We start from the raw sequence: 15000 nt of genomic DNA on the forward strand, positions 1-15000 counted from the left end.
TTGGGCATGCTGGGTTGTTAGATGTGTAATGGAAGTGCATAGTAAATGTGTCTTGGGCATGCTGGGTTGTTAGATGTGTAATGGAAGTGCATAGTAAATGTGTCTTGGGCATGCTGGGTTGTTTTGGGCATGCTGGGTTGTTAGATGTGTAATGGAAGTGCATAGTAAATGTGTCTTGGGCATGCTGGGTTGTTAGATGTGTAATGGAAGTGCATAGTAAATGTGTCTTGGGCATGCTGGGTTGTTTTGGGCATGCTGGGTTGTTAGATGTGTAATGGAAGTGCATAGTAAATGTGTCTTGGGCATGCTGGGTTGTTAGATGTGTAATGGAAGTGCATAGTAAATGTGTCTTGGGCATGCTGGGTTGTTAGATGTGTAATGGAAGTGCATAGTAAATGTGTCTTGGGCATGTTGGGTTGTTAGATGTGTAATGGAAGTGCATAGTAAATGTGTCTTGGGCATGCTGGGTTGTTTTGGGCATGTTGGGTTGTTAGATGTGTAATGGAAGTGCATAGTAAATGTGTCTTGGGCATGCTGGGTTGTTAGATGTGTAATGGAAGTGCATAGTAAATGTGTCTTGGGCATGCTGGGTTGTTAGATGTGTAATGGAAGTGCATAGTAAATGTGTCTTGGGCATGTTGGGTTGTTAGATGTGTAATAGAAGTGCATAGTAAATGTGTCTTGGGCATGTTGGGTTGTTAGATGTGTAATGGAAGTGCATAGTAAATGTGTCTTGGGCATGTTGGGTTGTTAGATGTGTAATGGAAGTGCATAGTAAATGTGTCTTGGGCATGTTGGGTTGTTAGATGTGTAATGGAAGTGCATAGTAAATGTGTCTTGGGCATGCTGGGTAATATGTGTTGTGTTGGAGATTAGAAGAGACTAGCAGACAATACCTTATCCCTCGTATTATATGTCACCCTAACCCAGACAATACCTTATCCCTCATATTATATGTCACCCTAACCCAGACAATACCTTATCCCTCATATTATATATCACCCTAACCCAGACAATACCTTATCCCTCATATTATATGTCACCCTAACCCAGACAATACCTTATCCCTCATATTATATGCCTATGAGCCTTAACAACAAAATCAACTTCACACATTATGTATTTGTAAACAACTTTGTTACTGTTTTGTATTGCACATCGCTCACCATGTAAGTAGAAGCCTGCGCATTTGTCATGAAGACACACATAGTTGGGGTCAGTCAGGTTCACCAGAGACGCATTCCCACCGGAACACTGGGCATAACATGGCCTCCCCATCCAACGGCAGGTGAAATTTTGCAGGTTGTTAGTGACTTCCAGTTCACACGTGGATATGTAGACACTAAATCCATCTGTCTCGTTGTTGTACGAGATGTTCACTGGTGAACAAAGAAAAGGTCTTGGAGCTTTGCCACATGTACTGCAAGCTGGCACATATTAGTTTGGAAGACAACACCTCAATTAAAGACACTTTCATTCACAGCAACATGCACCTGACGTGGTGAGTGTGTAAGGGGGTATGGTGAGTGTGTGAGTATGTGAGTGTGAGTATGGTGAGTGTGTGAGTATGTGAGTGTGTGAGTATGTGAGTGTGTGAGTATGTGAGTGTGTGAGTGTGTGAGTGTGTGAGTATGGTGAGTGTGTGAGTATGTGAGTGCGTGAGTATGGTGAGTGTGTGAGTATGTAAGTATGGTGAGTGTGTGAGTATGTGAGTGTGTGAGTATGTGAGTGTGTGAGTATGGTGAGTGTGTGAGTATGTGAGTATGGTGAGTGTGTGAGTATGTGAGTATGTGAGTATGTGAGTGTGAGTATGTGAGTGCGTGAGTATGGTGAGTGCGTGAGTATGGTGAGTGTGTGAGTATGTGAGTGCGTGAGTATGGTGAGTGTGTGAGTATGGTGAGTGTGTGAGTATGTGAGTGTGAGTATGGTGAGTGTGTGAGTATGTGAGTGCATGAGTAGGGGGGGGGGGGGGGGCGCGCTTTATGTGTGTGTGTGTGTGTGTGTGTGTAGGGGACGCTTTGTGTGTGTGTGTAGGGGGGTTACTGTGTGTGTGTGTGAGGGGAGCTGTGTGTGTGTGTGTGTGTGTGTGTTGGGGGGAGGGGGGGTTGCTGTGTGTGTGTAGGGGACGCTTTGTGTGTGTGTGTGTAGGGGGGTTGCTGTGTGTGTATGTGTGTGTGTGTGTGTGTGTGTGTAGGGGATGTGTGTGAGCTGTTGAAGCATACAGTAGATGATCTCTGAGGACATGAAGTTTTGATAGATTCTTCTGTTCTGACAGCATCAGATAGTGGAATCACATGAATGATGGAGATTAAAGGTGTCTCCTCTTACCTGGAGCCTGGAAACTATCCCCGTCTTTGCAAAAGGGTTCACTCAGAGCGCCTGGAAGCAAAAACATCAAAAGGCAAAAGTAAACCTACTTGGTATTGTGTTGTCAAATAAACCTGTTATTCTGTAGAAATATGTAGCACAATTTACAGTTATTTGTAGCCAAGTTGCTTCGCTTCTCAGCTAACCTAAAGATCTACTGTTAATGACTCCGCTGTAGAACAAACGGACATGAGGATTGTGTTGGTCATCATCGATGGTATGAGGATTGTGTTGGTCATCATCGATGGTATGAGGATTGTGTTGGTCATCATCGATGGTATAAGGATTGTGTTGGTCATCATCGAAGGTATAAGGATTTTGGGTAACACTTTACGGTAAGGGGACATCAATTATCATGAACTCATGCATTAATTAATTCATGATTTACGCATTACTTCATTCCTTAATATCTCATGAATCATCAGGAATTTACATGAGTTCATAGTCTGTCATTCATGACCTCATACATGAACAACACATCAACTAAAGCATTAAGTATGGTGAGCACATCATTATGATTTATGATTTATTAATTTTATTCAAAATGGGGGTAAGTGTACTGAGTTGAATGAAAAGTAATACAATTATCAATTAATTGTCGTATTAATTATTTTGATTTGTTGTTGTAATGGAACCGAGCGGAAGTTACCATTAACGAGGTAATGTGGGTGTGGCCAAAGAAGCAGAGACAGTAGTGAAGATGGACAGTAATTTATTATTCGGCTTGGCTCGAACAACCAAGCAGAAGAGTCCATAGAAAAATGCACAGAAAAATGCTAATAATAATCTTCCAAAATTGCGATATTGAACCAGTATGAAAACTCTGCTTTAGCATCTAATCTTGCGAGATTGAACCAGTATGAAAAATCTGCTTTAGCTTCTAATCAAAATACAGCAGTCATAGTACTCACAGTACCCTACACATCACATAGGCCAGACAAGACTAACATCAGACTAGACAGAGGGGAACATATACCTGGCGGCCAGCACCATTTAACATAGACAGGTAAACACTAAACAATCAATTAACACACAATAGACAAGACAGACCCTGGGCCACAAGCATAAATATATATAATTTGCCACTAGCAGAATGAGCTAAATACATTGTTAAATAATAAACTTGGTTACATGTGGAAAGACTAATCATCGATGCGGCTTGATCAGTTCCGTCTCGAAATACCTCACAATCAATTAACCTAATGGAACGGTCCAATACCGCCCGGAAACAATAAACAGTCCATGCGATCCAGTCGGCCCTCCTTTGCCACCGGACCTTCAGAAGCTGGAACGAGAGAACGCCATGAACGCGAATCGGTAGCTATCGGTTGACAAACATTCAAACTTATGTGTCTAATTCAGACAAACAATAAATGTGCCACCATTGCTAATAGCTCCGTGTTGTGTTGTTTCTTACACATCTTAAAAGTGCTAGCCACATAGCAATGGCCCATGTACGAGTGTGTGTTGTGTGTGTGTGTGTGTGCACAAATATCAGCTGATGTGTAGAGGACGAGTGCTGACAGTTCACCAGTCATGTGCGGTCGTAGCTAGACCGTCACAGTTGTGACTGGAATACCTGTGCTTCTATGCCCAGGACCTGCTCGCAGATCCCAGGTGATGTCATCATTAGTAACCATGGTAACAGTCTCACACAGGAGAGTGTCTCTTTGCGAGATGATGACTCACTGGCCAGACTAGATATACCGCATAGTGGTACAAAATTTGACTGTCGCTCACTCTTGTACATCCTGTCCGCGAAAATAAATCATGCTCGTCAATTTGCAGAGATGCAAACACATGTGTGGTGAAAAAAGAGAGTAACACGACCGGCTAAATTATAGGCCAAATACTGAACACTGAATGTGGAATCAGGTAGGTTACACAGTTTGCTCTCTTTTTCCTCCTAAATCTTCCTGTCACTAGCTAGATGCTTTCGAATTGAACATGGTTTAAATTCATATGTGTCAGTACAAGTGACATTTCTGACACTGAGAAAGGAAATTAGCCAATTTAGAATATTCTGTAGGTCTGCTGTTACTTTAGCCAGACTTTCTAATGAGGAGACACAGCACTCAAAAAATCCTCCATAGAAATGCATGGGGTTAGTTTGCCGTTGTCTACACATATCCCACCCCTTCCTCGGCAAAATGTCGACATGTGAATACATTGAGCCAATCATGTGGTGTGTTGTGAACACATCTTCCCAATCATGTGTTGTGAACTCGCCGCTAGAGCAAGATTGGTGTCGTGAAGCCTTGCGCACGCGCATTTCTGCTGAATAGGTGAGTGCCCAAAAAGCGTTGCGATATAGCCGCCGAGTGGAGGGACTTGCCTAAAAGGACTTTGCTTTAGCCTATATTTTCTTAGCTGGTCAGAGCTATAGGCTACATCTACCACTCCGCAAATCACAAATAAGTGGTTATGGGCTAGGTTGATGTGGGCCCTTGAGACCAACATATCATATAAATGCGGTCATCTTCGGTGTTACGTTCAGGTGGTTATTTAGGAAAAAACATTTTTGGGGGGTTTCAGTAAGTAAAAGTCTAGTGGGGTAACATGCCCCCCCACACACTCACACGCATGCCCACCAAGTTTCATGAGCTCTGGTGTTTCGGGAAACGTTGACCAAAAATTCAGGAATTTGATGATGGGAATAAAAAAGAAAGCACTCTACCATAGCACCTTATCATGGTCACCATACCATAGCACCTTATCATGGTCACCATACCATAGCACCTCATCATGGTCACCATACCATAGACCTTATCATGGTCACCATACCATAGCACCTCATCATGGTCACCATACCATAGCACCTCATCATGGTCACCATACCATAGCACCTTATCATGGTCACCATACCATAGACCTTATCATGGTCACCATACCATAGCACCTCATCATGGTCACCATACCATAGACCTTATCATGGTCACCATACCATAGCACCTTATCATGGTCACCATACCATAGCACCTCATCATGGTCACCATACCATAGACCTTATCATGGTCACCATACCATAGCACCTTATCATGGTCACCATACCATAGCACCTTATCCTGGTCACCATACCATAGCACCTTATCATGGTCACCATACCATAGCACCTCATCATGGTCACCATACCATAGCACCTCATCATGGTCACCATACCATAGCACCTTATCATGGTCACCATACCATAGCACCTCATCATGGTCACCATACCATAGCACCTCATCATGGTCACCATACCATAGCACCTTATCATGGTCACCATACCATAGCACCTCATCATGGTCACCATACCATAGCACCTCATCATGGTCACCATACCATAGCACCTTATCATGGTCACCATACCATAGCACCTTATCATGGTCAGTCCAGACCATAGCACCTTATCATGGTCAGTCCAGACCATAGCACCTTATCATGGTCACCATACCATAGCACCATTGCACACACACTACCATAGCACCTTATCATGGTCACCATACCATAGCACCTTATCATGGTCACCATACCATAGCACCTTATCATGGTCACCATACCATAGCACCATTGCACACACACTACCATAGCACCTTATCATGGTCACCATACCATAGCACCATTGCACACACACTACCATAGCACCTTATCATGGTCAGTCCATACCATAGCACCTTATCATGGTCACCTTATCATGGTCAGTCCAGACCAGACCTTTATAATCACTTCATATGCCCTTTTTACATTTGACATTTATGTGAGTGATTTTTATGTGTGTGAGATATATGTGTGTGTTTGTTGTGATATGGTTGTATAAGTTACTGGATGCCTAAAATTTCCCTTGGGATGAATAAAGTATCTATCTATCTATCTATCTATCTATCTGTCTGTCTGTCTGAAGGATTTATGTGTGTGTTGAAGTGTTGCACTGTTGGGCAGAAACATGTTTAGTGTCTGAGTGAACAGGAAGGAGCAGAATAAAAGTGCAGATGCGCTTGCTGACGCTCCAGCGGAAATAAAGTGCTGCCTGAAACAGCCTTCTGTGGCACACAGTCCACTGGTCCTTTATTGCGTATTGCGTAACGTTTATAAATAAAGTGCTGCCTGGAACAGCCTTCTGTGGCACACAGTCCACTGGTCCTTTATTGCGTATTGCGTAACGTTTATAAATAAAGTGCTGCCTGAAACAGCCTTCTGTGACACACAGTCCACTGGTCCTTTATTGCGTATTGCGTAACGTTTATAAATAAAGTGCTGCCTGAAACAGCCTTCTGTGGCACACAGTCCACTGGTCCTTTATTGCGTATTGCGTAACGTTTATGGCTGATGCAGTGGAGAAGCTGTGAGCCCAGAGAGAGCTGCAGTAACATCTGAAGCGAAGTTTGCATAGTTTCAGTTTGTTCATCTGGTGATTTGAGCACAAAAGTAAACATGTGTTGGATGGCATTTTTTAAAGACAATATTGTTAATTAATGTTGATTGATGTGTAGATAAATCAATGAAGATATACTGTACATATGTTACCATTATTACTCGCATTATGACAACATTTACAGCCATTTCTACATTTATAGCCAGCATTTCAAAACACAACAGCCAAGAAAGCAACCTAGTATGAAAATATATATTTGTATATGGAAATATGGAGAGTTTTGAGGCAGAGGACATCCAATAAGCTATTTTGTATTAACCCTTAGAACCCGATTGATGCAAAGTGCGTCAAAAAACACATCCTTTCTTCTCTGTTACATTGCTCTGGAACTGTTCATTGCAGCAAGATTGCGTGACAGAGCAAAAGTGGGGATTTCCAACGAGACTACGCACTTGTCTGTACTATCAAGTATGAAAATAAAATAAAAAAATCATGAAATTAAATCAAATTGCATCATATTTACAGTCTATACTTCTCTGCGTTCACCTGCGCACCTATTACTCTAGATTGAATTACTCGCGAACTCGTGATCGCATAGATATGGCAAGCATATCAGATGAAAGAGGAGACACAGAGCTATCCATTGGTAAGTATATTGATCCTTCTGGGTTATAAAAACAGACAAAGTGACTGCAAAATAATTGACACTGCCCCACATGGAGAAATATTGCACGTTAACAATGGAGAGAACCTTTCAGAATTATTTATTGTGCGAATGGGTTAGCAAAACTATAGCTTTTGGTGAGAGACGCAGATCATCACCCTAATTCATTTGTTTGTGCAACAGCCCGCTCTCCAGCGAGAGTGAAATAAATGTTTAAAAGCTGTGCTATCACCAGGCTATTTACTACAATATTTTCTACTATAGGCCTACAACAGCTCATTTCGCGTGTCAATTCAAAGACCTGTTATTTACATTTTTGGATTAGACTAGCCAGTCTCTATGCTGTTTTCATGGACAGCAAGGATCCGCTTCATTCTTTGTTTTAAATAACGTTGTTTGTTGCTTCTATACACGTCATCTCCAGTGGTTCAGTTTTACTTGCGCAGACGCGCACCTACATTGAATGCGCGCTGACATCACTACCCCCCAATTGCATGTCTCTTGACACTAAATTAACAAAGAGTGGATTGTCCGCACACTTGCTCCCATCAGGATTTTTTATTGATTTTCACCCGTGTGTAACACTAAATTAAGAAATATTTTCTAATCAGGAAAATGTTTAGTTTCTTTTTCTTTCGGTCCGCGGTTCCATAATAGGCTACCATTCAATTGTGCTGCAAATTATCCGCGGGCAATCTCCTCGTCGAAGAGGCCCTAAGCCTGCAGATCATAGACAGAGAAAGCATGCTCTGGGAACAGAACACAGTTGCCTGTCTAGTGTAGCCATGGGTCTGTCTACAAGGAAAATAGACAAGTGTCTTAGTGTGCACCCTGTGACGGATATTAGCAGGTCTTAGACCCCGCCCTGTTTGGTGTGCCTGTGCTCTCTACCGCTCTCCCTTTCTCTAGTCCTGTTGAGCAGGTGTGGGTGTTCAGGTGTGCCTGATTGGCAGGACTATAAATCTCCTGCGTCCACAAAAGCCAGCCCGGCTTCCTCCTCCTGGCATTTGGCTTTCGTTGTCCTTCGGCTGTTAAACCCCTAGACTGATTTTGCATGACACTTTTGATTTCCTTCCATTATACTGACTTACACTACACCCCGTTATCATTTAGTCTCTGTTAAATTTACCTTTAATTAATAAATTATCTTGATTATTATGGAATCAGTGTGTGGCCTCCCCATTCATGTTTCATGCATCGAGCCGGCATGTCACAACCCCCACTTCCAACGTCACTGGCTCAGGAGGCCAGTGGCTACCCCACTTTTCGGGGAAAAAAATAAATAAAAAATGTCTCATTTTCCAACGCACCACAAAACATCTTGCCTATTCGTCTGGGGCTTTCTATAGTTTCAGTACAGGCTGTATCGTGAGACAAACAGCAAGAACAGAATAGGTTGATGTATTTCACTTGACTCGCTGTTCCCCCCTGCGTGCGGATACCTATTGCGTAGATACATTTCATCCAGGGCTCTACACTAACATTTTTTTTCAGGAGCACTTGTGCGCCCAAGTTAAAAAATTTAGGAGCACAGACAAAAATTTGGGCACACAGTCAGTTAAGTCACATTAAGAATGACTGACAACATTTAGGCTACAGGAAACAGGATTTTAAAGATCAGTGCCTACTTTATTTTCAGTCTGTTCTATTTTCCTACATTTTGTTAATGTAAAATAATATAATACATTGCCATATTTGCATTTAGCCTGTATATCAAGTATCCTGCCAAATGTAGGCTAATTTATTTATTTGTGAAACCATCTATAGCTAAACCAAATATGCCAATGGTGACCTATCTGACTGCATACTGCCTAATACTACTACTAAAACAGTCCATTTTCTCTTCCACAAAACCCAACATAGTAGCCTAGAAATCTAGAAATTACATTTGCTGCCAGGGCTACCAACATAGGCTAATCAAGGATATATGTTTTATACTTTTAGTTTTTATTTGAAATATCTGCATTGATAGGGGCAGTAGGCAAACGTTAGGTCTACTTTCGTTTTGCACTTCAGCTTGTATTCGATGTAAACAAACAAGCATGCGTGGAAGCCTGGAGTTGTCAGTAGCGTTCTACCTTTGAATAAAATGGGAGTATTACGGGAGGGTACTTTTGTGCCGGTTCGCTACAGCTATATTCTGCATATTGCAGCCAATACGTCAACTGGGCTAAAAGGCTTGTTAGGTTACCTTTCCTTCTCTCACTGCATTCTCAGAATCTCATCCTGTTCCTCCGATATCCAATGAATTCGGTGGATAGAAGAACTAATTTCTTCAATCTTTGCATCTTGGCTGGCTAGTCTAACTTTCCACTTTTTCTGCGCGCTCTTGGATTTGATAGAAGCGACTACTAGCGAGTCACAACGCGAAACTGCTAACGTTGATGGGAGGTGTAGTTTTTATGCTGCATTCGCGACGTGATTCTATGGTTTGCACCAGTAATGTTTCTCGATGTTGCGGTGTATTTTGTAGACAAACATTGACATGGTTAGAAGTCATTTGCACCAGTGCGCCTAAATATTTTCTTTGCACTCGCACAGCATCATTTTTACTCGCATGTGCGAGTGAAATGGGCGCACTGTAGAGCCCTGATTTCATCCATCTTTGTTTTGTCTTATTCGAAACAATTCTTGTAGGTATCCATTACTCTGCTACCACCAGAAATCATTGTCACTTATGCGCACGATCTCTCTCCTAGAAATGCACATTTTTGTCGGAAGATCCTGCTTGAGGTTGTCTCACCAGGCGAAAATGCGTGTATTTCTTTTCCAATTTTTCTATTCCAATTGCTATTCGTTTTAACAAATATTTATAATAAAGTACTTTTATATTGTATACTATCTCCTTCTGATTGATTTGTGTCCCTGGGATTTTTAATACGGAGAGGGAAATATTCACGACACTTTAAGTATACATATACATATATATATATATATATATATATATATATATATATATATATATAGTATATATATAAGATTGCTAATGGCCCACAAGCTGATCTAATGTGTGAAGCTGCTCTTGGCCTGTCTTTGCTGGCTACTGTCATGGAAGTAAGCTGGGGGAGGGGAGCTAGTGGCGGTGTTTTTAGCACGTCTTCTGCAGCGCAGAAGTCAGCCTCATATGAGGAATGGTAGGGGTGGGGTTGGGGTTGGTGGCTCTGAAACAGATTTTAATTTAGGTACAACAGCAATACAAGGTGTGGCGTGTGAGTGTGTGAACAAATTGAAATGCGTGTCTCACGCATTGGGCGCCCTGTTTATGCCTATCGATAACCAATCTATCCAAAATATCAAAGTCAAAGTCAAAGTCAGCTTTATTGTCAATTTCTTCACATGTTCCAGACATACAAAGAGATCGAAATTACGTTTCTCACTATCCCACGGTGAAGACAAGACATATTTTACCAATTTAAGTCCACAGACAAACATAACATTCAAGTAAACAAAAAAGTAAGTAAATAAGAGGGCACATATAATAATGAAAAAAATAAGAGCAGCAAAATTTGGTTGAAAATTGTGCATAGACAGTCAATAAAATACTAGTGCAAAGTCAGGCCAATAAAAGGCTTGTGTAGTTCTGTTTGACCTAAGTAAGAAAGAAAGTGACATAGTGGTGCAAGTTATGTAAGAGCAGCAGATGTGTTGTGTTTTCAGGACAACAACAACAAGTTGTAAAGTGTACAAGTGTGCAAGTGTGCAAGTGGAGTAGTGCACGCGGCCATTGTGGGTCCAATGTCCAGGATGTTATGTAGCTGAGGGTGGAGGGGGGAGAGGAGGGAGAGAGTTCAGCATCCTTACAGCTTGGTGTATGAAGCTGTTGGTGAGTCTGGTAGTGCGGGAGCGCAGGCTTCTGTACCTCTTCCCAGAGGGCAGTAGATCGAACAGATTGTGAGCGGGGTGACTTGCATCACTCACAATTTTGGTCGCCTTGCGGGTGAGGTGGGTGGTGTAAATGTCCTTCAGGGAGGGGAGTGAAGCACCAATAATCCTTCCAGCTGTGTTCACTATGCGCTGCAGGGCTTTCCTGTTGTATTCAGTGCAGCTTCCGCCCCACACAGCGATACAGCTGGAGAGGATGCTCTCAATGGTGCCTCGGTAGAATGTGGTCATGATGGCTGGTGGAGCACTTGCTCGCCTGAGTTTCCGCAGGAAGTACAGGCGGCGCTGAGCTCTCTTCGCCAGTGATGCAGTGTTGGTGGTCCAGGAGAGGTCTTCGCTGATGTGCACCCCCAGGAATTTGGTGCTGCTCGCTCTCTCCACCACAGCACCGTCGATGGTCAGTGGCAGGTGTTGGGTGTGACCTCTCCGGAAGTCAACAACAATCTCTTTGGTCTTGCTGACGTTCAGCAGGAGGTTGTTGTCCCTGCACCACGTGGTCAGATGGTCGACCTCCAACCTGTATTGGGTCTCGTCGCCCTTGGTGATGAGACCCACCAGAGTTGTGTCGTCAGCAAATTTCACTATGTGATTGTTGCTGTAGGTTGCAGTGCAGTCATGCGTCAGCAGGGTGAAGAGCAGCGGACTGAGCACGCAGCCTTGGGGGGCCCCTGTGCTCAGTGTGATGCTGCTTGAGGTATTGTTGCCAACACGTACTACTTGAGGCCTCTGACAGAGGAAGTCCAGTAGCCAGTTGCAGAGGTAGGTGCTGAGTCCCAGTTTGTCAAGTTTGCTGATGAGTTGTTGTGGTATTATGGTGTTGAATGCAGAACTGAAGTCTATAAACAGCAATCTCACATATGAGTCTCTTTTTTCCAGGTGGGTGAGGGCTGGGTGGAGGGCAGAGCAGATTGCATCCTCTGTAGACCGCTTGGCTCGGTATGCAAACTGGAAGGGGTCCAGGGTGGGGGGGAGAATGGATTTGATATGTGACATGACAAGCCGCTCAAAGCACTTCATGATGATGGGTGTCAGTGCCACAGGGCGGTAGTCATTGAAGCAGGATGGAGCAGTTTTCTTCGGCACAGGTATGATGGTGGCAGCTTTGAAACATGATGGGACGATGGCTTGCTTCAGGGAAGTGTTAAAGATGTCTGTGAAGACATCCTTAAGCTCCCCTGCGCAGTCCTTCAGCGCACGACCTGGAATGTTGTCTGGACCTGTTGCCTTACGGGTGTTGATAGCAGCAAGTGTCCTCTTCACGCTGTCGGCAGAGAGGCACAGGGGCTGCTCATGTAGAGGGGGATGGGTCTTCTGTGGGCAGGTGCTGTTTTGTGCTTCAAAGCGAGCAAAGAAGCGGTTCAGGTTGTTGAGCAGAGGGATGTTGCTCTCACAGCTCTGTGGCGCGGGCTTGTAGTCCGTGAGGGCCTGAATGCCCTGCCATAGGCTTTGTGCGTTCCTGCTGTCTTTGAAGTGGGTGGTTATCTTGTGAGTGTATTCCTTTTTTGCTTCCTTGATGCCATGGGACAGGTTGGCTCTCGCTGTTCTCATGCCAGCTTCATCCCCAGCTCTGTAGGCTTTGTCTCTGGCCCTCAGCAGCCTGAGGACATCCCCTGTCAGCCATGGCTTCCAGTTAGCCCGAGTGATGATGTCTTTTGTGTGGGTCACATCATCAATGCACTTGGTGATGTAAGAGGTTACAGTGTCTGTATACTCCTCTATGTCTGTCCGGTTGTTGTAAGTGGCTGCCTGCTTAAACATTTCCCAGTCTGTTGTGTCAAAGCAGTCTTGAAGAGCATCGGAGGCTCCCTCAGGCCACACTTTTACCTGCTTACGAACCGGTTTGTTTGCTTTTACCCTTTGTCTGTATGCGGGCATTAGCATAACAGTTATGTGGTCTGAAAGTCCAATGTGGGGGAGGGGGGTATCTTTGTATGCTCCTTTGTGTGTAGTGTAGACCAGGTCCAGGATGTTATCTCCCCTTGTTGGAAAATCAACATGCTGGTGTAGCTTTGGAAGTACAGTTTTAAGATCAGCATGGTTAAAATCTCCAGTGAAGATGGTGAAACCGTCTGGGTGTGCCGTCTGTTGTTCACTGACAGCCTGGTACAGTTCACTGAGAGCCGCGTTCTTATCGCTGTTGTTGTTGGTAGGCGGGATGTATACTGCGACTAGCAGAATCGCAGTAATTTCCCTTGGCAGGTAAAAAGGACGGCACTTTATGATCATAAACTCTGCCAGTGGTGAGCAGTGTTTGCATACTACTACAGTGTCCCGGCACCATTCGTCACCATTCGAACACAGATTCCTCCTCCTCGTGATTTACCTCCCTTTACAATGGCCCTGTCTGCTCGATAGCATGCTAGCTGCTCCAGTTGTACAGCAGAGTCCGGAATGTTGTCATTTAACCAAGTCTCAGTGAAGACGAGCACACAGCAGTTACTTACTGTCCGGTTCGTTGATCTCAGCAGTCGTATGTAATCCATTTTGTTGTCCAGTGATCGTACATTTGCCAGGAGAATGGATGGTATGGCTGGGCGAGTTGGGCTGGCCGCTAGCCTGGCCCGGACGCCTCCGCGCTTGCCCCTCTTCTGCTTCCTCGCACACCGCTTCCGACGCTTTCTTTCCGGGGGAGGAGTAGCAGGCGAGTCCGGTGTTGTTGCAGGCCGGAGTAGTCCGAGTTCCTTTAGCGTCTCTGTTGCAAAGTCCAGAACGCTGCAAAACTTGCTTTTGCAGATGTCGATTAAAAACTGGCTGCTGTACTTGTAGTACGACGTAGTAAGACGAGACGAACACGTAAAACTTTCGGACAAACACTTTTTAAACGAACAAAACACCGTACGGTTAGGACAGAGAGAGGTCGCTGCGTGTGTACGCGCCGCCATCTTGGATAACAATTAGAAAATGGTTAGAAAATGGTTTTGCATTAGGCTTATATCCTAGCTAGCAGATAATACAACTACCAAATTAATTAAACAAAAAAACTGCTTAGAAAAAAAAAAATGGTTAGAAAATGGTTTTGCATTAGGCTTATATCCTAGCTAGCAGATAATACAACTACCAAATTAATTAAACAAAAAAACTGCATGTGTCTTTCTTTCCTCTGATTGGAATTAATGAAACTACTGTGCAATGTGGAAAGGGAAAAAAGTGTGAGATTTCACCAAGTTTGGTTTTACTCATTTTGAGTAGGCCCAAACTGTTCACCAAAGGCCATCATCTCTGGCCCCAGCTTGATAAAAAATTAGGCTCTGATTTACCCTAGTCTAACCTACTGTATGACTTCAACAAGGTGATCTTTAGTATCGTTCTGTAGCTTACGGCAGTGTTTCCCAAACTTTTTTTCTGGGGACCCACTTTTTAAAAATGACAGACTATTGCGACCCAATTCACTTCAAATCTAAGATGCAACCACCAATATTGCCCAAAACGTTGATGTTTTAGGCCACAGGTTCTCAAACTTTCCTATAACCATTCTACAGCTGCTCCTGTATTTCTAAAGATAGATGTTGTTGTTGCCTATGTTGCTTTGCAGACAAATGGATCCATAACACTGTGGACAATTCCGATGTAAACAGAAAATAACTCAAGTCGTTATATTGTAGTCTATTTGTTGGTCTTGTGCATACCTGTCAACACTCCCATTTTTCCTGGGTTCTCCCGTATTTCAAGGTCATCTCCCGGCACCCTCCCGTTTTGTTATTTCTCCCGGAAAACTACCGTAATTTGCATGGCCATC

At 43.6% G+C, this 15000-nt stretch overlaps 1 protein-coding gene across 4 annotated transcripts in view; it reads right to left on the reverse strand.

The window, feature by feature from the left end:
- LOC121693954 (adhesion G-protein coupled receptor G2) overlaps nt 1-15000 on the reverse strand; it is a 59378-nt gene that overhangs the window by 31213 nt on the left and 13165 nt on the right. For all 4 annotated transcript variants that reach the window (XM_042073841.1, XM_042073840.1, XM_042073842.1 and 1 more), the window contains 2 exons: nt 2329-2379; nt 1167-1379 (listed from right to left, as the gene is read on the reverse strand). In XM_042073841.1, the coding sequence (XP_041929775.1) occupies nt 1167-1379; nt 2329-2379 (264 nt within the window). The remainder of the gene's footprint in view (nt 1-1166; nt 1380-2328; nt 2380-15000) is intronic.

This window comes from Alosa sapidissima, chromosome 20 (assembly GCF_018492685.1).
Source record: "Alosa sapidissima isolate fAloSap1 chromosome 20, fAloSap1.pri, whole genome shotgun sequence".
NCBI classification, from domain to species: Eukaryota; Metazoa; Chordata; class Actinopteri; order Clupeiformes; family Clupeidae; genus Alosa; species Alosa sapidissima.